This window comes from Sus scrofa, chromosome 1 (genome assembly GCF_054392235.1).
Source record: "Sus scrofa isolate SSC_HxYL_T2T_F1_AM1 chromosome 1, Sscrofa_HxYL_maternal_Yorkshire_Landrace_v2.0, whole genome shotgun sequence".
NCBI classification, from domain to species: Eukaryota; Metazoa; Chordata; class Mammalia; order Artiodactyla; family Suidae; genus Sus; species Sus scrofa.
Genome location: NC_139383.1, coordinates 199461092 through 199485898, shown reverse-complemented (window position 1 = coordinate 199485898; position 24807 = coordinate 199461092). Strand labels below are relative to the sequence as shown.

General features: G+C 37.4%; 1 protein-coding gene across 1 annotated transcript in view; it reads left to right on the top strand.

Moving 5' to 3' along the window:
- The window catches only part of CCDC175 (coiled-coil domain containing 175), a 73910-nt gene that overhangs the window by 19670 nt on the left and 29433 nt on the right, over positions 1 to 24807 (top strand). Inside the window, 9 exon segments of the mRNA XM_013985897.3 lie at positions 1132 to 1254; positions 4862 to 4971; positions 12298 to 12379; positions 13961 to 14097; positions 16508 to 16618; positions 17432 to 17503; positions 18555 to 18690; positions 19248 to 19379; positions 22137 to 22275. Coding sequence (XP_013841351.3) covers positions 1132 to 1254; positions 4862 to 4971; positions 12298 to 12379; positions 13961 to 14097; positions 16508 to 16618; positions 17432 to 17503; positions 18555 to 18690; positions 19248 to 19379; positions 22137 to 22275 — 1042 coding nt within the window.

Genomic DNA, 24807 nt, shown 5'->3' with positions numbered 1-24807 from the left:
TTAAATATGTATTCTCACGCCTTACTACTCTCCTATTTACTTTGTTCTTTATAATTCATTTTGCCAGACCAGTTTGTAATGTGTTTGATTTTGATAAGGTGACTGAGTAAAATTGGTATTTATCTCCAACAGATCGGTGACCCCTCAATGGGTTCTTTCCCTAGAGCTGCAAATCAAATCAGTTTCAGTATAGCCGATCAGAAACTCCACTCATAGGTCGAGAACTGGAGAAGGGAGAGCTTGTCCTCTAAAACCACCTTCCCCTTGAATGGAGGACAGTAAGGGAATTTTAAGAAGTGTAAGGCAGAAGTCCTCAGGGCTCTAGAAAAGGGGCGGAGATTTCCAGAGACAGCCCCGGGGGGGGGGGGGGGGGCAAGCTGGAGCATGCGCAATCCTCCATGCTTTTTAGCGCAGGGTGTGAATTGTGCTGAGCGGAATTGGCCCAGTTTGGGTGGAGGTCTGAGCATGGAAATGAAACAAAGCTAACTTTAGGACACCTCCAGGTCTTATCTGCGTAGACACACATTTCCTTTGGTCAGTGCACAGCCAGTTCTGGGCAGTTGACTGCTGCATGTTGCTTAAAGCACAGCTATGGAGTGTCTCTGCCAAATATCAGGTGTTTTTGAAATAAACGGAGGTAAATCAAGGCAAGGATCGTTTAGCTCTCAGGGACTGGTATGAGTAACAAAATGGTAAATTGTCCTGGATTGTGAGTTGCCCTTTCATGATTTTGGTTTTGTTCTGTTTAATTTCCCATTAAATAATGTGAATTTAGATTTCCAAAGAATTTTCCATTCTTTACTTTGACTCTCCTGATGTGCTTAACACACTGTAAGTCTGGTAACCAATTTTAGTAGTAAGTTTTACAATGGCAGTTACTTTTATAATTTGCTATTAATTAATGATCATTATTTTATTCTAAATGTACTATTTCAACATTTTATAATTACAGTTTTGTCCTTGTGGTTCATTATTTTTCCTTTGCTTCAAAATAAGCAAGACTTTTTGATAATAGATTGAATATGGTATATTTAAATTAAATATGAATTAGGTTGAAAAATTAAAAAAAAAAATCCTAAACTTTGTAGTCCTCAAACATTTTGAGTCGGCTTATTGTGTTTGTTACTACAGATTGAGGAATATAAAGAACTCTGTGAATTTAAGAGAAAGGAGACTTACAAAAAGAAGAAAGAATTGGATAAATTAAAGCTTAAAGTGACAAAAATGAGAGAAACAGTTACTACCAGCACAGTGGTGAGAAAGAATATGTTTTTTCAAGCCTGACGCCATGCACCTCAATATACAGTGCCTTCAGTATAACTGGTAGCAGATCTTTTGAAAAAAGGAATTGATTTAATTCATCTTTATGGCATTCTGGGGAGAATGTTTTGGCATGTGAACGTTTTCTGACACTCTGTTTAAGTGTTAACAGTGCAATTGTGTATTCCTCTTTAGGAATATGATGGAAAGAAGGAAGTTTGGAATGCCTTAGGTACAAGTTGCATTTAGTGAGCCAAAATACTGCAAAAATGATTTAAAAAAAAATACAAAACCAACCAAATGTATATAGACCCATATGTAATGTTTCTGTGAAACTGCTTTATTTTACATAACAAAGTGAATAATCATGGGCAGATTCCTTAATTTTGAATGTGTAATAAAACAGAATTTAGGCTCTCTGTTTATATTTAGTACAGGAGCTTTAATATGTGAAGGGAATTTGGGAATTTGTCTATTTGAACTAGAAAATGCTTCAGAGTTCTGCACTTTTGTTTTTAAAAACTGGTAACATTGATTTAAAGCCAGGAGTCTATGATAAATATTTAAATATGAAAACTATCCTTATTTTAAAGATAAGAAAACTGAAGTTTATGGAGGTGACAGTAATTAAAGAGGTTAACATTTTCATGTTAATTAAAACAGAAGCACCTGTTAATCTATCACAATTAGGTGAATTGAGTCTTATTGTCTTCTGTTTTGAGAATTGTGTGTAAAACTATATGGGGCAAGAGAACTACTAAAACATATTTCTTATCAGAATGTTGAGTTAATTCCATTATACTTTGTGTTGGGTGATTCTGATCATTTTAGCTACGATATATCTATTGTGACATCCCATTACAAAACATAAGTAAAATCAAATATTTGCTGCAAATATGTACATTCGAAAAGATCTTTATCTGGGAGATCCCATTGTGGATGAGTGGGTTAAGACCCCGACTAGTATCCATGAGGATACAGTTTCAATCCTTAGCCTCACTCAATGGGTTAAAGATCTGGTGTTGCTGCAAGCTGCACTTAGGCCACAGATGTGGCTTGAATCTGGAGTTGCTGTGCTATAGTGTAGGCTAGCCCAGGTTCAACCTTAAAAAAAACAAAAAACCAAAAACAAGCCCCCAAAACAGCAACAAAAAAACCAGATCGTTATCACTTTTTAAAAATATCAACAGAGTAAGGAAGCATGAGTCAGGCTATGCTCAAAGGAGAACACAGGGGAGTTCCTGTTGTGATGCAGTGAAAACGAATCCGACTAGTATCCATAAGGATGCAGGTTCCACCCCTGGCCTCACTCACTGGGTCTGGGATCCAGTGTTACCATGAGCTGTGGTATAGGTCAGAGACACAGCTCAGATCCCAAGTTGCTGTGGCCGTGGTGTAGGCTGGCAACTGTAGCTCTGATCAACCCCTAGCCTGGGAACTTCCACAGGCCGCAGGTGTGGCCCTAAAAAGCAAAAAAAAAAGAACACAGGGTTTGTATAAAACATTTTATCTGTATGCCTAAGCTCATAACTCCAGTTTGGGCCTCATAAATTATGTCAAGCACAGCACAAGCATAGCTTGGGAAAATGCAGCATATGTTCTTTAACCTGTACTTCTAAGATCTCTAAGGCCAAATTAGACAAGGCTTGAGGTGGCAGGGATAAACTCGCCTCCAGTGTCATTCGCTACCTCCCCTAATCCAGCGCCCCACCCCACCTCACCTGTGGAGAAGAGTGTTTAAAGCGCAAACTTCAATCTGACAGATACCTGGGTTTGAATCGTGGCTCTACCAACCTGGTTTCCTCACCTGTAAGGTGGAGGTAGTGGGAATTCCCGTCATGGCTCAGCAGAAACGAATCTGATTAGTATCCATGAGGACGTGGGTTCAATACCTGGCCTCACTCAGTGGGTTAATGATCCCTCGTTGCCCTGAGCTGTGGTGTAGGTCACAGACATGGCTTGGAGCTGGTGTTGCTGTGGCTGTGGCATAGGCAGGCAGCTGTAGCTCCTATTCGACCCCTAGCCTGGGAACTTCCATATGCCGCAGGTGTGGCCCTAAAATAGCCAAAAATAAATAAATAAATAAATAAATAAATAAAGGGGGTAATAATATTGCCTACTTCCAAGGGCTTTGTGGCGATGGAATCAGGTCATGCCTATAAGGCTTTTAGCTGAGTGCTTTGAATTTGGTTAAGTTTGTTGTTATGGTACTATTGTTGTTATTGTCTGAGATTAGAAAACAGATTTTGGCTATGGACTGAGACTTCAGGGAATTTCAGGTTTATCTTCATGTGGTACTTTTTTTTTTTTAATTTGCTTTATGGACGTTCCCAGGCTAGGGGTTGAATTGGAGCTACAGGTGCCGGCCTACACCACAGCCACAGCAACTCAGGATCTGAGCCGTGTCTGTGACCTATACGACAGCTCACGGCAATGTCGGATCCTTAACCCACTGATCGAGATCAAGGATTGAACTGGCATCCTCATGGATATCTGCTGTGCCACAACAGGAACTCCCATGTGGTGCTTTTAGTTTAGAAAACTCTGCAGCCAAGTCAAGCTGCTGTGATGCTGGCAGAAGAGAATAACGGTGTGTACTTCTGAAGGTACCCTACACATGCAGGGCAGAGAGGGCCGAGAGCTAGAGGTTAGGGGTATCAGGCTGGACGAGCCTTCAGCATATAGTCACTAATCCTGATGATTGGTCAGAGTCCTTTGAACATTCTGCTAATTTTTGATGGCAGTTCTGTGATTTCAGAGCATTTTTAACTCTGGAACTAGTTATAGCCCACGAGTTCAGTCATGTGAATGTTTAGAGAAAAAAGTAGTTTGGAGGAGCTTTCACCCACCTGTCTTACCTGGTATGACCGGGAGCACCTCTACACCCCCAACAGGTGTTTCTCAGGCCCCACACTGATGTTCAGGGTTAGGTGGCATTGAATAATCCATCCATGATAATTCTATGCCAGAGCAAAGGAATTTGTTTAATCAGCTTTTCTCTCAGCTCCATTCTCCCTCACAAGTTTAAATGTAGAACCAAGTTCTGATAGGTTTGCTTTCACTTTTTGTAAAAGCAAACTGTTTTGTAAAAATACTTGTTTCACTATGGATTCTCTCCACCCATATTTCCTTCTTTTTAATCATGCTAATGTTTTTTCATAGTACCCAATCTTTCCATTTCCAAAATACTCATTAATTATTAAGAAAAATTCCTTTCTGCATAAACATATCAAGGAAGGCAAAAGACCCACTTTGACTTTTACTCATCCTTATATCCTGGAATGATATTTTGAAAATAATTATGAAAATATATGTTTAATTTGTTGAAATTATAGTCAAAATGAATTCATGTCTTGAAACTTCTTTTTATAGTTTTCACATTCCTATTGCTATAATTATTTTTCTTTTCTGATGATTTTAGAATTTTTCTGTCTCTGTTTGTTTTATAAAGAAAGAACTAGTATAATGATTGCTTTTTCTTTTAACTAAAGGACACTCCCAGTGTAAAAGTTGAATAGATGATACCTGAATATTTAGTGAATTTAATGCTGTCATGGATCACTTGGCAATGAATGCCATAATTTTATTGAATTTTCAACAGGTTCTTAGTGATCACAATTTAGAGATAGCACGATTACAGGAATCCATAAAATCTTGGGAAAAACAGGTTGAAGACATGAAGAAATCCTGTAAGAACCTAGAGGATAAAATGTAAGTATGATACTATATATATATGTATTTGTAATTTTTTGTGACTGAACTGAAGGCATATGGAGGTTCCCAGGCTAGTGGTCGAATCAGAGCCTTAGATGATAGCCTGTGCCACAGCAATGCCAGATCTGAGTTGCATCTGTGACCTAAGCCACAGCTTGCATCAATGCTGAATCCTTAACCCACTGAGCGAGGCCAAGGATCAAACCAGTATCCCCATGGATACACAGATTCTTAACCTGTTGAGCCACAATGGGAACTCCCGATACTATAATTTTACTGAAGCATTTCTAGATATCATGTTTCTTTCACTTAAAAAAATTTTTTTTGATTTACAATATAATTTTATTCATTCATTCATTTACTCATTTTCATTCAGTTGCTTCAAAGTTTTTAATTCACTAACTACTGTATGCCATCCTGTAAGACATAATGGTGAACCTCGAGAATTTGTGGTCTTATGGGAAAGAATTCTATTAAAAATTACAGAAATATTTTTTTAAAAAAGCGGTTGACCTGAATCTTAGTCCATTTAATTTTTCAGGGTTAGGAGGATTTGAGAAAAAATTTAAATGTTAAAAAAAAGGATATAAAATAGTACAATAAACATATGTTTCCATTATCATACCTACCAGCTATTATTTTTTTATTTTTAAAAGAACTTTATATCATAATCATGAACACATATATGTATTTTTTAAAAAGTTTCATTGAAGTATAGTTGATTTATAGTGTTGTGATAATTTCTGCTGTACAGCAAAGTGATGTAGTTATACACACATTATTTTTAAGATTCTTTTCCCACATAGATTATCACAGAATATTGGGTAGAATTCTCTGTGCTATGCAGCAGGTCTCCACTGGCCAACCATTCCATATATCGTGGTGTGCATATGCCAATCCCAAAGCCCCAATCCATCCATCCCCCCTCCCCACTTTGGTAACCATAAATTTGTTTGCAAAGTCTGTGAGTCTCTTTCTGATCTACAATTAAGTAAACTTGTATCCTTTTTAAAGATTCCACATATGAGTGATATTGTATGATGTTTGCCTGACTTAATTTAGTATGAAAATCTCTAGGTATATCCATATTGCTGCAATTGGCATCATTTCATTCTTTTTTATGGCTGAGAAATATTCCATTGCATATATGTACCACATTTTCTTTATCCATTCCTCTGTCAATGGGCATTTAGGTTGCTTCCAAATCTTGGCTATTGTAAATAATGCTACAGTAAACATTGGGATGTATGTATCTTTTCAAATTATGCTTTTCTCTAGATAGATGCCCAGAAGTGGGTTTGCTGGATCATATAGTGGTTCTATTTTTAGTTTTTTAGGAACCTCCATACTGTTTTCCATAGTGACTGTACCAACTTATGTTCCTACCAACAGTGTAATAGGATTCCCTTTTCTCTGCACCTTCTCCCGCGTTTATTGTTTGTAGACTTTTTGATGATGGCCATTCTGACAGCACTAAGGTGATACTTCATCATAGTTTTGATTTGCATTTCTCTAATAATTACCAATGCTGAGCACTTTTCATCATGTGCTTTTTGACCATCTGCCTGTCTTCCTTGGAGAAATGTCTGTTTAGGTCTTCTGCCCATTTTTTTGATTGGGTTGTTGATTTTTTGATATTGAGCTGAATGGGTTGTTTGTATATTTTGGAGATTATCCCATGTCAGTTCCTGCAAATATTTTCTCCCATCCTGTGGATTGTCTTTTTGATTTGTTTATTAATATGGTGTATCACACTAATTGATTTGCAGATATTGAAAAAATCCTTGCATCCCTGGGATAAATCCAACTTGATCATGGTATATGATCCTTTTAATGTATTGTTAGATTCAGGTTGATAGTATTTCATGGAGGATTTTTCATTTATATTCATCAGTGATACTGGCCTGTAATTTTCTTTTTTTGTGTGTGGTATCTTTGTCTGGTTTTGCTATCAGGGTGATGATGGCCTCAGAAAATGAATTTGGGAGTGTTACTTCCTCTGCAGTTTTTTTTTTGGAATAATTTCAGAAGGATAGGTATTAACTCTTCTTTAAATGTTTAATAGAATTTTCTTGTAAAGCTGTCTGGTCCTGGACTTCTGTTTTTAGGAAGTTTTCAAATCCCATTTTCAATTTCAGTACTTATGATTGGTATGTTCATATTTTCTGTTTCTTCCTGGTTCAGACTGTACCTTTCTAAGAATTTGTCCATTTCTTCTAGGTTGTTCATTTCATTGGCATATAGTTGTGTATAGTAGTCTCTTATGATTCTTTGTGTTTCTTTGACATCCATTGTAATTTCTCCTTTTTCATTTCTTATGTTATTGCTTTGAGACCTCTCCCTTTTTTTCTTAATGCGTCTGGCTAAGGGTTTATCAATTTTATGAATCTTTTCAAAGAACCAGCTTTAGTTTCATTGATCTTTTCTATTGTTTTCTTCATCTCTATTTCATTTATTTCAGCTCTGATTTTTATGATTTCTTTCCTTCTACTAACTTGAGGTTTTACTTATTCTTTCTCTAGTTGCTTTAGGTGTAAGGTTAGATTGTTTGTGATTTTTCTTGTTTCCAGAGAGAAACTTGTAGTGCTATAAACTTCCCTCTTAGAAGAGCTTTTGCTGCATATCATAGGTTTTGGATTATTGTGTTTTCATTTTCATTTGTTTCTAAGTATTTTGTTATTTCTTCTTTGATTTCTTCAGTGACCCATTGGTTGTTTGGTAGCATATTGTTTAGTTTCCACAAGTTTGAGTTGTTTGCAGTTGATTTCTAGTCTTATAGGGTTGTGGTCAGAAAAGATGCTTGATATGATGTCAATTTTCATAAGTTTACTGAGGTTTAATCTGTGGCCCAAAATGGAATCTATCCTGGAGAATGTTCCATGTGTACTTGAGAGGAATATGAATTCTGCTGCTTTTGAATGGGATATTCTGTAAATATCAATTAAGTTCATCTAGTCTAATGCATCATTTAAGACCTTTGTTTCCTTATTGATTTTCTGTATGGATGATCTGTCCATTACTATAAGTGGGGTGTAAAAGTCCCTCAGTATTATTGTGTTATTGTTGATTTAAAATTCATTAATATTAGATCAAAATTATATTCTTTTATTTTATGAAAATTTGTGTGATTGTTAGCTTTATAGAACAACTTCTTCATTTTGAAATTAACCAGTCTTTTGGAAAATCAAGGGGAAAAATAGAGGATGACATAGTTTAGGAAAATGCAAAGACTTTTGAATATGTATTGTCCTCACTTCAGATCCTGACTCCCTACAAATGAATATGTCCCAGGAGGAAAGCACCGCCATAATACTACAAACTCACCTAACCATGCTGTTAGAGTTATTGTTCTTTTTTTTTTTTTTTTTTTTTTGTCTTCTTGCCTTTTCTAGGGCTGCTCCTGTGGCATATGGAGATTTCCAGGCTAGGGGTCTAATCAGAGCCACAGCCACCAGCCTATGCCAGAGCCATAGCAACGCAGGATCCGAGCCGCGTCTGCAACCTACACCATAGCTTATGGCAATGCCAGATCCTTAACCCACTGAGCAAGGCCAGGGATTGAACCTGCAACCTAATGGTTCCTAGTCTGATTCGTCAACCACTGCACCATGACGGGAACTCCAGAGTTATTGTTCTTAGTCAAGAGGGATCTGCAGAACTTATTGAGAAAGTAAAGGGAACCTCAGGGCAAAAACTTTTACCCATGGGAAATATTCTATCCATCCCAAGGCCCAAAGTCTTTGCTACTTTCTGCAAAACTGTTTGTTCTTCTATTTACATGCTGTTTTCTCTTCTTGGTGAGCCCATGGCTAAGTATGACTGTTCCAAATCCTCTGTGTTCACTTGTCACTGATCCATCTTAAGAGATTGACCAACAGCTCTCTCCTAGGATAATTACCATATTTCCCAGCAAAAGCTCTTTGACTCAACTCTAGACAGGAAGGTCAGGTCTTTTAATATGAATATTACTTCTGGGCTTACCTTCAGGGTTTGCTGATAGTTTAAAAGACAAATTGTGGATTAAGCAGATACCCCAAAAGACAAGTAATTTCATCTGTGAGATCTTGTTAAAATAAGGCTTTAGAAAAAAAGGTTTGACTATAATTCAAATTATGTCTTCTAAAACAGTAATTGCACAGTACAGTGCTACTCTGCCATTAAATATGCGTAAAATAGGCATACCATAAAATATGCAATAATCTTTAAACTCAGTACCAGATTTTAAAATGGCAAGCTCGGAGTTCCCACTGTGGCTCAGGGATAACAAACCCAACTAGTATCCATGAGGATGCAGATTTGATCCCTGGTCCTGCTCAGTGGTTTAAGGATCGGTGTTGCTATTAGCTGTGGTATAGGTTGCAGACATGGCTTGGATGCTACATTGTCTTAGGCCAGCAGCTACAGCTCTGATTAGACTCCTGGCCTGGGAATGTCCATAAGCTATGGGTGCAGCCCTAAAAAGACAAAAAAAAAAAAAAAAAAAGGAAAGCTCAAGTAATACATTAATTAAAACTCAGAATAAAGAGTCTTTTTCTTTAAAAGTGATTTGGGAATTTTAGTTGATACTTTAAAAAAATAGGCAAAGAATCATAGTGGAAAATATAGATTACCTCTTAAATTACTTTTAGGAGTTATGATGAATTTGTAATCTGTATTCATGTTATTTAACTGGTGTTAAGTATATGTTCTAGAAGGAAATTGAGATTCACTTATCTTTCACTTTGAATGGCTCATCTTTTTTTTAATGCTGTCTTTTCAAGAGTTTTCATGTGGAATCTTACTGAGGAAAAGTGCTTTTGACTAATTTGTGATTGAGGATATAATTTAATTTAATTTTTATTTTATATTAGAGTATAGTTGATCTACAATGTGTTGTTAGTTTCAGGTGTACAGCAAAGTGATTCTGTTATACATATACATATATCCATTCTTTTTCAGCCCTTCCCTACTTTTTATTAGTAAAGCTTTACTTTTTCCTCTTTACCACTTGGTAAATTAAATGGAAATTCTCTATGTTCTTATTTTCTCATCTAGTTCATTTTCTCTGTGGGAAGTGGGAAAAGGCAGCTTAGCTCTTGTTTTATGGATGTGAAAAATCAAACAGTGTTGTTTCATAATATTCTGTAAGATTCTTTAAGAAAAAATTATACAGGAAAATAAAATAATTTGTACTCAACTTCCTATTGATCTGTAAGTTTTAATTCCCCTCCTCACACCTCAGTAGTATTTTGAGGTCAAAATATTGAGGAAAACCAAAAATCACTCAACAAGTTTAAATTCTGTATGTGGACAGTTAAAAGTACCTCAAATTTTCCACAAGTCCACAGGACTTTAATCATCTTTCTTTGTTATTATTGATAACAAGCATTATGTGTTTACATAATAAAGCAAATCAGTCCCTATCTTTCTAAATTTCTGTGACCTTTCTTTGCCAATCAGCTAGTTTTCAGCACAAGGGATGTGGAGTATTGGAAGCTAAATATTTTATATAAATGAAATTGTATTGTGTCCCAAATTATGTACTTGCCATTACAGTGTAGGAAGCTATGAAAATTATAGATGGCTTTTTTCATTTTCTACTATTTAAAAAAATTTTCATTGGAGTATAGTTGACTTACAATGTTATATTAGTTTCAGGTGTTCAGCAAAGTGAATCAGTTATGCATATAAGTATATCCATTCTTTTTCCCCATATAGGTTATTACAAACTTTTGAGTAGATTTTCCTATACAGTAGGTATACCTGCTATACAGTAGGTTCTTGTTAATTGCCTACTTTATATAGTAGTGTGTATATGTTACTCCCTCCCACCCTCCCAATATAGATGCTTTTTTAAAGGGCTGAAATAGTTTCAGGTTTGTCAAGGTTACCAGTGACTTCCATCCTGCAAAATTTTAGTGATCTTGTCTACTCCTTAAAATGTATGAGTTCTTAATCAAATTTGACACAGACACTCACTTCCATCTTCTTGAAGTACTTTCTTCAGTTGGCTTCCCAAACATCACATTCTCTTATTTCACTTACTCTATTGCACTTACCCTACTTGTACTATTCTTCTTTCTGTCTCTAAATTTTGGAGTTCTCAACTCTTCATGATTCTCTGTTCTCTACTGGTACTCTCCATACATGATTTCATTAAACCTCAGACTTTCTATTCTACAGTGACTCCCAAATTTATATATCCAGCCATGATCTCTAAATGGATATAGTCTACAGTTTCTTTGCCCTTTCCATTTGGAGGATATCTCAAGTATAACATGTCCCAAACAGACTTCTTAATTTCCCATCTCTCTGAAATAGGTCTTCCTTTCATCTTCCATATTACCATTTACCTAGTTACCCCAGCCAGAAAAACAAAGAGTCATCCACCATTCCTGCTTTCCCCATTACTTAACCCTAACCTAACAAACCAATTAACATAACCCTAACCCAGCTCTAACTCCAGTCAAATCTGAAGCCATGTCCTCTTGCTTTCATCTTCAAAATATATCCTGATTCCCAGCTATCACCACCTCCACCACTACAATCTTAATCTGAGCCACCTGCCATTATCTCTTCTGGATCACTGTCATAAACTCCTACATAGCCTGTCTTCCTATACTGTTGTCTTTTGCTACTAAGTAGCCAGAATTATCTTTACAAGATGCAAATCAGTTCATATCACCATTTTCCTTTAAAAATTCTCCCCTGGTTCCCTTCAAAATAAAATCTGAACCTCTACTTCAAGACCCTACATGATGTGGGCTGTGTATACTTCCTCAGCAATTTCACACTCCTTTCTTCATCATATACAATAAACTTGTTGCTTTCTCAGGATATTGTCACCTGCTGTTCCTTCTATATGAAGAGCTCTTCCTTAAAAGCATCTCATCCTTCAGGTCTTTTGCAAGTTATCCCAAGAAATGTTCCCTAATCACCTATCTATAGTACTATCCTCACTCTCAAGATTTCTCTATCCTTTATCCTACCTTGTGATCTTTGGAACATTTAACACTCTCTGAAATATGTTTATTTTTTATAACTTGCTTATATTCTGAGTACTCCACTAGAGTATAATTTCCGTGAGGGTAGAGACTTATCTTGTTCTGTATCTCTAGTACCTATAACACCTTCAGAGCATATTATTCAAAAATTGATTCTTAATTAATATACAAAGTATTAATATATATCAATTCAAAAGAATAAAAATGATTATTTAATAAATTATAAATAAAAACATTGCATAGGTAGATGGGGACTGGAAGTTTCTGATGTCAGAAATAAATGTGGCTTTGCTGGAAAACATGTCCTAATAGGAATTTATTTGGCTTCCTTTGTTCATAGGCTTTTTTTTAGGACTAACAAGGAAAAACTGGATGATGCATCTAATGTTGAAAAAAGTGAATTATTGCTGAAGATAAAACAGGTAGGAACATAGAAATGATGACTTTAAAATTATTTTTAGTTAATATTTTAAGTATATCTGAAAATGTAAAAATTTCCATAAGTGGCATTTTCATTAACCAATAATAATCCTGGTCATTCACAGTGACTGATTTAAAGATTTAATCAGTAAACTGGAAGGGAATAATGGAAGTCAACTAAGCTAAACAGAAAAAAACAAAAAAAAAGAATTAAAAAAATAAACATAGTTTAAGAGACCTCTGGGACAATATCATTATACTAATATTCACATTCTAAGGATCCTAGAAAGAGAAGAGAGAGAAAGAGACAGAGAACATAAATGAAGAAATAATAGCTGAAAACATCCCTAACCTGAGAAAGAAAATAGCTATCTAAGTCCAGGAAGCATAGAGATTCCCACAGAAGATAAATCCAAAGAGATTCACACCAAGACACATTGTAATGGAAATGGGAAAAATTAAAGATAAAGAGAGAATCTTAAAAAGCAGAAAAGGAAAAGCAATTGGCTATGTACAAGGCAACTACCAAAAGAATCAGAAAACAATCAACAAAATGTCAGTAAGTACATACCTATTAATAATTGCTTTAAATGTAAATGGACTAAATACTCCAATAAAAATACATAGAGTTGCTGATGGATTAATAAATAAATAAATATATATGCTACCTACAATAGACTCCCTTCAGATAAAGGCACACAGACTGAAAGTGAGGACATGGAAAAAGGTGTTCAGTGCTAAAGGAAATAAAAAGAAAGTAAGGACAGCAATACTAATATCAGAAAAATAGACTTTAGATCAAAGGCTATAACAAGAGAAAAAGAAGGACAATACATATTGGAAAAATGGATCAATTCAACAAGAAGAAATAACTATTGTAAATACATATGCACCCAACATAGGAGCAGCTAAATACATAAAGCAAATATTAACAAACATAAAGGGATAAATTGAAAATAACACAATAATAGTGGGGGACTTTAACACTTCAGTTATATCAATGGACAGATAATCCAGACAGAAAATCAATAAGGAAACAAGAGCCATAAATGACACATCAGACCAATGGACTCTCTAGATATATATCCGTATATACATCCCTTCCTAACCTAACTTGCCTACTTCATTTGAAGCAATTCAGTAGAGACATCCAAACACAAAGTTCTTCAGAACACTGATGGGTATTATCCTTTGTTCTTGAATAGAAATATTTAACAATAGATAAGCATGATATCCAGTCAGAGAGGTTTTGAGCAAGAGCTTCTGTTGATTTTTACACTTTCTTTTCCCTGTGTAGTTTATCTTCTGGGAAAAGGACATACAGATCTTGCTGAATGATCCCAGTTTATCAATCCCAATCCTTATTTCAGAATGAATTATTACTTTATGGTTTTGCATCAGTGTTTACTACCTTTCTATACTTTTGTCATAATTTATAGGAGAGTCCCCACAACATTCATGGTATTGTCATTGTGTATGAAGTAATATACTCAATGCTCTAGAGAGCTACCCCCATGACTGTGCCCTGAACCCCTCAAAAAAGCCATGAAGCAAATCTTCTACTTCAATTCCTTTTTTTCTAGGTGGCTGAAAAACTGAACAACTGTCGTTTAGAGAACAAAGATCTACAAGAGAGATTGAACACTGTTACCAGACAATATAAAATTGTCTTAAATGAGGAGAATAAGGTTTTCATGCAGAAACGGAAAATTCATGTTGAGTATGTTTCTATCCATGATCCATACATGTATCCACATGCTATAGTTATGCTTCCTTTGCTATCAAAATGGTCACTCTCCACTTAAGCTTATTCTAGTTTTAAGATCTGTTGACAATAAAATATTCTTTACCCAATCATAAATAAATATACTCCTAATTCACCTCTCTATATACTGCATAATGTTTTCCTCATGTGAGCCAGACAGAACCCATAAATACTAAATCCGCTATTTTTACTTCTAAGTCAGATTCTTAAAAAAGAATAACCATGCCTTTACTCTAGGAGACTGTCTTTAAGAAGTATGAGTTCTGTTTTCATCAGAAACTGGCTCTGCACCTGCATTTCCTATCTCAGAAAAAGATTTGGTCATTGACACAATCCCCTAACTCAGAGGATGGGAAATTATTCAAGGAAATCCCTTGAATAATTTACTAAAATTATTACTAAATTATTACTTTACTAAAACTCTGCTCTAGCATCAAGGCTTGTCAATTCCACCTCTCAAGTAGTTCTCAAATATATCCTATCCTCCTTTCTAACTCCCTTCTTTTCATTCCTTTCAGCCTCTTTGGTTTGGCTTTCCTATCAAAAGTTCTTTCTAGGCATTCCCATTGTGACTCAGTGGAAATGAATCCGACTAGTATCCATAAGAATGTGGGTTTGATCCCTGGCCTCACTCAGTGGGTTGGGAATCCTGCATTGCTGTGAGCTGTGGTGTAGGTGGCAGACTCAGCTTGGATCTGGTGTTGCTGTGGTGTAGGCTGGCAGCTGTAGCTCCAATTCGACCCCTAGCCTGGGAAACTCCATATGCCATGGGTGTGGCCCTAAAAAAGTAAAAAAAAAAAAAAAAAAAGTTTTATACTTTCTTCTCTACCACCCCTGACTTGTCTGCTTCCCTTTCACCAGAATGGTCCTTCTGAAAATCTCTCTGTGGCCATTCCTTTTCCATCATTCACTGCATTGTTACCAGCTGGGTACAAATTGCCTTGTCAGTTGTTCTGTCTTACTCAGCACTGTATTCCCAGGATCTTGCCCATTGCTTATGAGGTAGTGGGCATTCACCAATGTTTTCCTAGTGAGTATTACAGAATAACATCTTACAAGCATGAAGTATGTAAGTAATAATCCATTATTACACTCAGAGTTAAGCTATATGGAAGTGTAATTATGGGGTCAAGGCCCACTTGTGTGCAGCTGAATTTATGGTCAGTGTTTTAGCATTTAAATGTTATTGCAATCATTTTATCTCATCCAGTTGAACAACCTACTAAGAATGATACTTTAGTATTCTTCAGGCAAAATCTTTCCTCAGATTAATACCAAGTTCTCAGTTTGAATCATAAAATGTACTGATTACAAAAACAATTGTAACACTAAAGCATTTTTGTTGGGTTTTGTGTTCTTTAACGTGGGATACCATAGCAAATTACCATGGACTTTGAAGCTTAAACAATAGAAAAATTTCTCACAGTTCAGGAGGCTGAATGTCTGAGATCAGGGTGCCAGTGTGGTCAGGTTCTGGTGAGAGCCCCCTTTCTGACATGCAGATGGCCAGTTGCCTTCCTACTGTGTCATTACACAGTAGAGAGAGAAAGAAAGCAAGCTCTCTGATGTCTCTGCCTAAGAGGCCTCCACCCTCATGACTTCCTATAAGTCAAATCAAAGACCACAGAACTGGGGGCCAGGGCTTCACCATATGAATTTGTGGGGGCAGGGGGACACAATATAGTCCACAACAGTTTTGAAGAAGACGAGACACTTAAAGCATGTCCTGTTATAGGCACGTTCCTGTCAATGTCTGGAAATTTGAACAAAAACATCTCATTATTCTCTCTGAAACTTAGAGACAAAAAAATAAAACAACTTTTAATAAAATACCTCATGGCTACCACCTACTGGCTTGAGCATGTTACATCTTCGTTAATCCTTATACTCAGTGAGATAGGTATTGAGATTCCCATTTCTTGGAGGGGGATCCTGAGGCTCACCCACAGGTGAAGTTTCTTTTTAAGGTTACACTGCTGGGAAGAGGTAGAGCCCTATCCAAAGTCAGCCTGATCGACTCCTTCATCTTTTACAAAAGAATAACAGAACTGATAAATTCATTCAAAGAGACATACCTACTCAGAGGGATGAAGTACTATAGACCTGTCCTTATGGTTTTATGGTTGCTGTTGCAGTTAATGTGCCTTTCATGGCTCAAAGAGTTTCATAAGTTTATATTTAGCCACGACTAGCAAAAAGACTTTGTTTCTATTTTCAATAGTTTATTTGGTAGCTAAGTTCATGAATTGAACTTTGCAAACGACTTTTTAAATTCTTGTTTTTGATTGCATATTTTATTATACTGAGAAATTAAAAATGATTATTTCAACCTTCGACAAATGATAACTGTTATTTTTCATGGTAGAAATCAGAAACAACTGGCATTTATAGCTCAGAAAGAAAACTTCCTATCAAAAAGAAGGGTGGACATCAAAAATATGGAAGAAGGACTTATCACCCTCAATGATCTTCATCGGTATGTTTGTTGCCTTTGAAATTTTTAATCTTTATTCCTCTGCATTTATGTTTTTAATCAATGGTGATAGTAAATCTATGTCAATTGCTCATATACTATGGAAGAGGAGGTTCCTAATTGGCTTTCACTGTTTGACAGCCCAGATAAGTTGTTTTCATTGATTCTTTTGTTGAAAGGTTAGCCAGGAGCTGAATTCTTTGTAAGCTGCTTCTGATATCTGTGTTAGAGCCTTCACATTCCCCTCTATCCCAGATTCATAGGCACATCTTCCATCCTTAATTACCACTCATCCCTAGTTCAAGAATCTGTATTGACTTTCTAAGCTATACATCGCATCAAATCAGCACTCAGTCTAGAATCCAGATTCCTCACCATTTTGTTAATCTTCAGCCCTCCTTTGTCAGAGAGTTACTTCCCTTCGTGTCCTCTGTATGCAGGAAGTTTGCCTAAGGCCGCTAGAATCCTGACTTGCTCCTTTCCTCTATGTCTTTGCACATGACGATGTCCTTTCCTTGGTAAGATTGTACCTCCATCCTGGCATCCCATGTTCCTCCTTCTATAAAACATTATCCACTAATAACCTTTCCTCAACTATCTCCTTAAAATATGTCCTTACATATTCTTGGGTTCAATACTTGCAAAGGCAGTTTGCACTTGCAGAAAATTGTAATTGTCTATTAGTCTGTCACAAGCTTTGTTTTGTCTCTAAATTAGATAGTAATTTTATTGTACATAAGAATTATGCAGAAAGTCTTTTATACCTTTTAACAGCTCCCACAAATGCAAAATCCAATATATTTTTCTTGTTTTTAGAGCAACAAAGGAAGTATATCAGAAACAAATAAGAGTCCTGAGTGATAACCGGCAAAGAGAACATGAGAGATGGTAAAACAAAAACAAAAAACAAAAACAAAAACAAAAACAAAAGCCTACTTATATTATAAGTAGTATAGGTTATCTTAATTAGCAGTTCCTCAGAGTGTCTGTCAGTTGCTAGAGTCCAAGGAAATTGTTCTCCCAAATTAAATGATATGAGTGCTCTTGGATCCAGATGTGTTTGTTTGTTTGCTTTTTTCATCACTGAACAGAACCAGAGGTTTTCATTCCAATCATGTGTAGTCTCCAAAGAGTAAAATTGCCAAGATCTGCACAGTGCCTCTTGCTTATCCAGGCTTCTGTGTGGACCAGTGAGGGAGGTGATCTGCAGGCCAGAGGCGAGTGGTCAAACACGCAGGTTATGCAGATGGACTGCTTTGGTTGCTCTGCTTTTTACTAGCTCTGTGATGGGGCTAAGTTATTTAATAATGTCTCCGCTCCCATCCCTATAAAGTGAGGAATGATAGTAGCACCTACCTTAGTGGGTTGCTGTGGGTAAGATCCATGTAAAAATATGTAGCTCAGGGCCCAGCGCCTAGAAGACACTTGCAGAAACTTAGCTATATTTTTGTTGTTGTCATTGTTATTATTACTATTCATCAAACTCCAATGGGACATTTTTATCCTTTTCTAATTATACAGATTTTTAATATTATGGTGGAGAGAAAAATTTGAGAGCCCAGCAGCTCGAAATCCCTTACTAGCATTTTGAGTAATTTGTAACTCCATTAGTATTTCTGTCTGAGACTTATCTTTTTCCACCTACCCCTGGATCTTCCGCATTTCTGTCCTTTACCTGAAGCAGGCAAGCTACCAGGCTACCAAGTGTGGTTTGCGCATTGTCCTATTGGATGTACCAGCACAACTTAATATGTAAAGATGGCATTGAATCAGCTAATGTCCTGTCTTATTTTTTCAGTTAATGTGCCTAGTCTACATCATCAACAGCACAAACAATTTTGTATAATCATAATAGGATTTGTTTTGTTTTCAATTCCTTCATCTTTTCAGGAAACTGTGAGGTCAGTTTGATGATAACACTTTCTGTTCTAATCTCTAGTATTATAACCCAGTGGAAAAAAGCTTATTTGCTAAAGAAACACACACGTTGGGCCATCCAGATAAAGGCTGAAATACAAGAAATTATAGGTGAAATTCAGGATGCTGAACTGAGACGCAGTGGATTATTGCAAGAGGTAAAGGCACTTAAGAGGCTTAGTACTGGCTAGCTATATTGCTTGTCAGTAACTCTTCAATATTTCATTATACTTTCCTTATTAAAAGGTATTTTCCTTTCTGCTGATTTCAAGTTTAGAGTGAATTATGTAACTTCAGAAATGTATCCATTTGCTATATATTAACTATCAGAATTTAGCAGAGTAGCAGTTCTCAGCAGAATATGGCTTTGAAGCATAAAACTAAAACTTGAGAATGGCATTTAGAGAAACTATCTCTAAAAATAGAGACGAAGCATCATTTATTTAGCGCCTATATTTATCTTCTGCCTACCCTCCATCCCCTGCTACTCCCATTCCCCATTTCTTCATGTCATTTATAGATACTGTTTGGGGAAGGAATTAATTGCTGGAGGGTGAAAAGATCCCCCTCCAGGAGAAATAATATAACCTGAAATCAGAGCCAAGTCTCCTACACAGAGATGTTAATTTACCTGGCTGTTTGAAAATGTTGTAAATGTTGTATTGCACACTATAAGATAAATGATACATTCTCTTTTTTTCTTTTTCCCAATTAGACCAGTTTTAGAGAAAAGGAGATCCATGAATTTTTGGCACAGATTGAACAACTTACATTACAATTAAAACAAGAGGAGGAGGAATTTGTTGTGAAAGAAAAAAAGTTAATTCAAGAGTTGAGCATGTATGAGGTAAATTTTATTTTACATCTAAGAACGATTTTAGATGGCTCTGTGTGTGTGTGTTGGGGGGTATTTCCTGCCATTCTGATCAGTTAAATGTAAAGTAAATCTTCTGGTATGAGCAAGCCTGCAATTGAACTCAGAATCTTACTTCTTTTCCTAAAAAAGAAATAGAGCAACTAGAAATCTCTTTCTTTTTTCAGTTAAAAAAAAAAATTGCACACTCCAAGTTATTAGGAGAAGGCTGGCAAAGTCCGTAGAGAGAGGTGGCATATTGGAGAAAACCATAGACCGCTGAAACAGGAAAGGCTGAGGAGAGTAATGAAGGGTGAGGGAGGCCGACCTCAGACCTCCTTAAAGAGAGGCCATTATATTTGCCAGAGAACTGCCAAGAGCCAGCCTGGGATAAAATAGAGCAGGGATGCTGAGGAAGTGGAGGGAGAAGGCACTGAAAGGCCCCAGGGGGCCCAGAGAAGGCAGGTCTCCAGACACACAAGGAAAACAAACCTTTTAAGGAGATGGCGTTACCTGGACAGGCAAGGCATGTTTCTTAGAAACCACCGTTGGTGGAGGAGCTGAGGAAAAAAGGGATGAGAGGAGAAGGCTTCAAGGCTTGATTCAGTTTGAAGACGGAGGAAAAGGCCTGTCTGTACCCAAAGAGGAGCTTTATTTGAAGGCACTGGTGCCTGGCTGTAGCAAGGGAGTAGGTCCTTACATGTGAGCAGTCCTTATATGTCAAAGTTCAGATCTTACCAGATCCAAGCCCACTCCTCCTACATCGCACACACCCTGCCAGGTCCTGCAGAAACTCTCTGCAGATAACTGGTCCCAGGAAAAGCCAATTCTTTCTAAGATGAGTAGCAAAAAAGAAGCAGATACGTCCTCCACACAAAAAATGTTATGAGAAAAACAAGCGAAAGGAGAGTGAAACTTTCCAGCAAAGGAAGCACCCTTAGAAAAATGGTGCCGGAAAGACGAAAACTGTGACTCAACATTCCTCCATGAATGCAGAATAAATCATTTTATAGAGGTGCCGAGGAAGATCAGCCATATGGAAATATAGGAACTCAGAGAAGAGACGTCAGAAGGGGATGGCCAGAAATAGGAAGAGGAGAGTTGGAAATTGGCACCACTCAGGGAACAAACAAGAGAAAAAAAGCATTGCACAAATCATACAAAATCAGAAGGAACAGAAGGGAGGAGAGGAGAGGTGGGAACTATTTCTCTTTTAGTTGTAGACTCCCGGGGTGCCCAGGATTTTTCTAAGTGCTGAAAAACAGAAATTTTTAAAAAGAGTTTAAAAAAAAAAAAAAAAAAAAAAACCCAAACCGAAGAACTTTCCCTTATGGGGGTGGGGCTTGAAAATAAACAAGATAAACAGTAGACCCCCCCCCCAAAAGGAGTTATGAACCTAACTAGTATCCATGAGGATGGGGGTTCAATCCCTGGCCTCCCCCAGTGGGTTAAAAACCCAGCATTGCCGTGAGCTGTATGCCTAAGAGATGCTGGTTCCTATTTGAGCATGGGGCTTCTCAGCCAGGGAGGCCTTCACACCTCACCCCGTGGGTCTCTTTCTCTTGCACCAAGCTATCACTATTAATAGAGCTAGTCTCTGGTTGGCTGTGTTCTGAGGACACCTCCCACCAGAGAAGCATGTCTGGGGGTCTTCTGGTACTTCGGGATTCCTTCAAATTATGTATATATGAAACTTAGATAAAAATAAAAAATGAAAATAAAAGTCTTTAAGAGTAAACTGGGTCAAGTATGGCCTATTCAAATCTTAAGAGTCTGGGTATCTAGTTGAGAAGTCTCCCTGACATGGTTATTACAGAGGAGAAAATCTTTCCCAGTACAGGCTGAAGGAAACAGGTAGAGGAAAGGAAGGGCGGGTGTGCCACCTTCAGCATGAGGGTGACATCTCTGGGTGCAAGTGGCAGCTTCCATTCTCATCCGCTTCCAGACGGGGGAAGGAGGAGGGACCCAGGGAGCACATACCCCTTCCTACTGTAGGAGCAGGACCAGAAACCTCATGTAGCACCCTGTCCATGAACCCGTTGGTATACCCTCCTGCAGGGGAAGCTGGGAAATCACTCTAATTGGCAGGTGTATGCTCAACTAAAACTCAGCAGTCCTGATGTTGGAGGATGGGGGAATAGATTGTAAATGTCAATTGGCTGTCTTTGCCTTAGTCACCATTTTAAATCCACCCTGACTTCCTAAGAGAGGTTCAACTATATTCCATCTGAAATGAAATAAAACCTGAGTTTGAATATATAAGCAAGCATTTCATGTTTTGTTTTGGGCACTTTTAACCCCTGTAGTGTGGAATTATATCCGTTTATTTCTACCCCTCCCCATTTCTTCCTTACAGCCACATTTCTTAGAGCTTGTGTACATTTTGTTTTGCTGCCTGGTTTTATTATTTTTTCCATAAAATATCAATAAATAGAATTATTCTCAGATATGTTTTAGGGGATACATCTATGGTAGCAGTATTAGAACCATAGCAGTAGGGCTATAGACCTGAAAGGATCTTTGTAGAGTCCAGTGAATTTAATCTCCTAACACTCGAGATTGATAGAAAGCCCATGAGTTGACTGATAAATGTTGGCTGATAAATGTTCATTAAATGTTTCTATGCATCTTAGGATAGGAGGAGACCAAGATAGACAGAACTCTCCCCATCAAAGACCTGACATGTTATTCTAGAATAGGGTGGAAATTCTCCACAATCATACCTCACAATCAGCTTTACTGTCTTTAAAGCAAAGATTTGTTCAGGAAGCGCAAATTAACAAAGTAAAGGAAGATGAACTGGTTGAGTGTCTTCCACAACTTCATGTGGCAGAAGAAGAGTACATGGACAAAAACAAAAAATTTGAAGAGCTCACTGATGTCATTACAGGTACATATGAAGCAGTAATTGACCTCAAGCCCAGGTAAGGTTTTCACTGTTGTGTTCTAACAAAGGTGGGTCATTCATCACAAGCCAGTGTTGAAATTCTCCAATCTTTTCCCATCAGCATTAACTCTCTATTCTCTAGTTTTTGCATCTTCCACTAATCTCCTGTCCTCCATACCACAGTACTACTGTTACTCTTGTCAACCTTTTCCTTTTCTCTTTTAAAGATGTTTAAAATTAAGAATTTGTAGCAACCATATTACACAGTTTCTCTCTGTACTTGGTAAAGGTAGTGCCAACTCCTTCATCTCCTACTATGTTGGGGAATTATTTGTTTCTTAACATGAAGCTTATCAGGTAGGTACTCCTCAGATTTTTTCCATAACCTACCCCTGAGGCAGAGATGGATAAGAGTTTATCCGAGATCTGGGGGCTTCATAGAGGATGTGAAATGTGTCTGAAAGTATGCATATTTTGCATTCTATTGCATGGCACAACCGTGTGTGTTTAATATAAAAGCAGTTATTTTCTCCACAAAAATTGGGTGTGGTCATCCAACCCTGAACACAAAAGTTCACAAATCTAGAACCATCACTAGAGGTGTAAGTCTTGAACTTGGGGAGTAAAGGATTTAGGTTATTAAGCAGGACGACCTCTAGAACTTCTTTCTTCTAGATGATTAAAGAAGTGCCATTGGAATCAGAAGGCCAGACCAAAATTACAGAAAATACTGGAACAGGAGTATATAAACATGCACTGCAGTGGAACTGATCACCTGGCAAAGACGAATATGGGGACAGGAATTTAAAGAGTGTGTCAAAACAGGGTAGACATATGGAAACTAAATATGTCCAAATGTGAAATAAACAAGTATTCAAGTGAAGAGTGGTAACTGTCAAGGAAGGTGGATTTTTAAGAGTATAAGAATAGTGTAAGGGTACGTACCTGGGTCATTGGTCTGATCCCCATTCTTCAGTTGATTTTCCATTTTTGCCAGGTTTTCATTTAGTCAATTTAGGTTTTCTTGGTCTTTTACCAAGACTTACAATATACATGTTCCCAGTTTTCTACTTCCCTAACCTTCCTCCATGCCTTCTTGCACTAGGTGGAGGCTTATAAGAAACCCTGTGAGTGTGAAAGTAAGCTATATGTTGCAGTCTGTTGTAAGGACTGATTCTCTTAGATCAAAGAAAATGTGGGTAAAATACTGAAGAAAGAAGAGAAAAGAGGGGCAGGTAGAAGAAAAGAAGGAAAGGGGGCCTACTAGCAATGTGCTTCAGCGAGTAGGAAAATGTACTTTACCTGCCCTCAGTGAGACTTAGAGAGGGTATAATATATAAGGGCTCAGTACACAGACAGAAGAATGCTGTGATGTGGTTAAATATGATGGATAAAACACACGCTTCTATCTTTTCTCCCTAATAAAACTTCATAAAAATATGTGCAAAAGGTTGTTTTAAAGATATAAACTGTTAAGTGCAATGAGGTTGGCAGAGAAGACATCAGCAGAGAATAAATATCAGCAAAGTTTTGGAAGGTGTAATGGGATAAAGCTATTAGCTGAAAGAGAAGTGTAAATAGCAGGTGCTTGCAGAGAATCATGGCATGAGAGCAAGAAGTTCTCTCTATAGGACTAGGGACATCCTTGACTCAGGATGCTGTGAAGCCAGAGGTAAGTCATGGAGCTAAAGATGGGCTGCAAGTCTTTATAGCAAGCAGAGCAGCTAGACCTCCAGGTCAAGGTCCTCTCTTAGGTACAGCTGAGTATCGTTCTTCCCCAATGCCAGCAGAGAAATTGGGTCAGAGGGTTTTAAACTTCAGGATATCAGATGTGGCTGAGGGCAGAAGACAGATGCTGTTTTGCGACCCTCTTCCATGGCTCAGCTTGTTGAAGGCTGCCAGCCAGTTGTGTTATGACTCTTCTATAATCCCTTCCCCACCTTGAGAAGATGATTGGATTCTTCCCCAAGGAAACTGAACAGTTTGAGATAAAAGCCTCACAGAATCTAACATTCGAGAATCCTCCAACAGCATGGCTGGTCCCTTCCTGATCACTGTGCAGTGAAGCCCACCTAGGACCAAACTTGTTGGTCCCTCACTCTTAATTAGGATAGGCAGATCACCAGACATCTCAGGAAAAACTCCAATGTGAATGGCAGAAACTAAATCACACAGGAAATAGAGAATATTATTCTATTATTATAGAGAATATATCTTAAATGTATAGTCTTAGAGAAATAAAATAAGATACTGCATTTATGAAAAGAGAACAAAGTGCTTAAAAGAAAGAACATCCAGAACAACAAAAAAATAGCTCTTATAAATAAAAAATATGGGAGTTCCTGTCATGGCTCAGCGGTTAATGACTGCAACTAGTGTCCGTGAGGATGCAGGTTCAACCCCTGGCCTCACTCAGTGGGTTAAGCATCTGGCGTTGCCATGAGCTGTAGTATAGGTCGCAGACATGGCTCAGATCTCACGTTGCTGTGGTTGTGGCATAGGCCGGCCACTACAGCTCCAATTAGACCCCTAGAC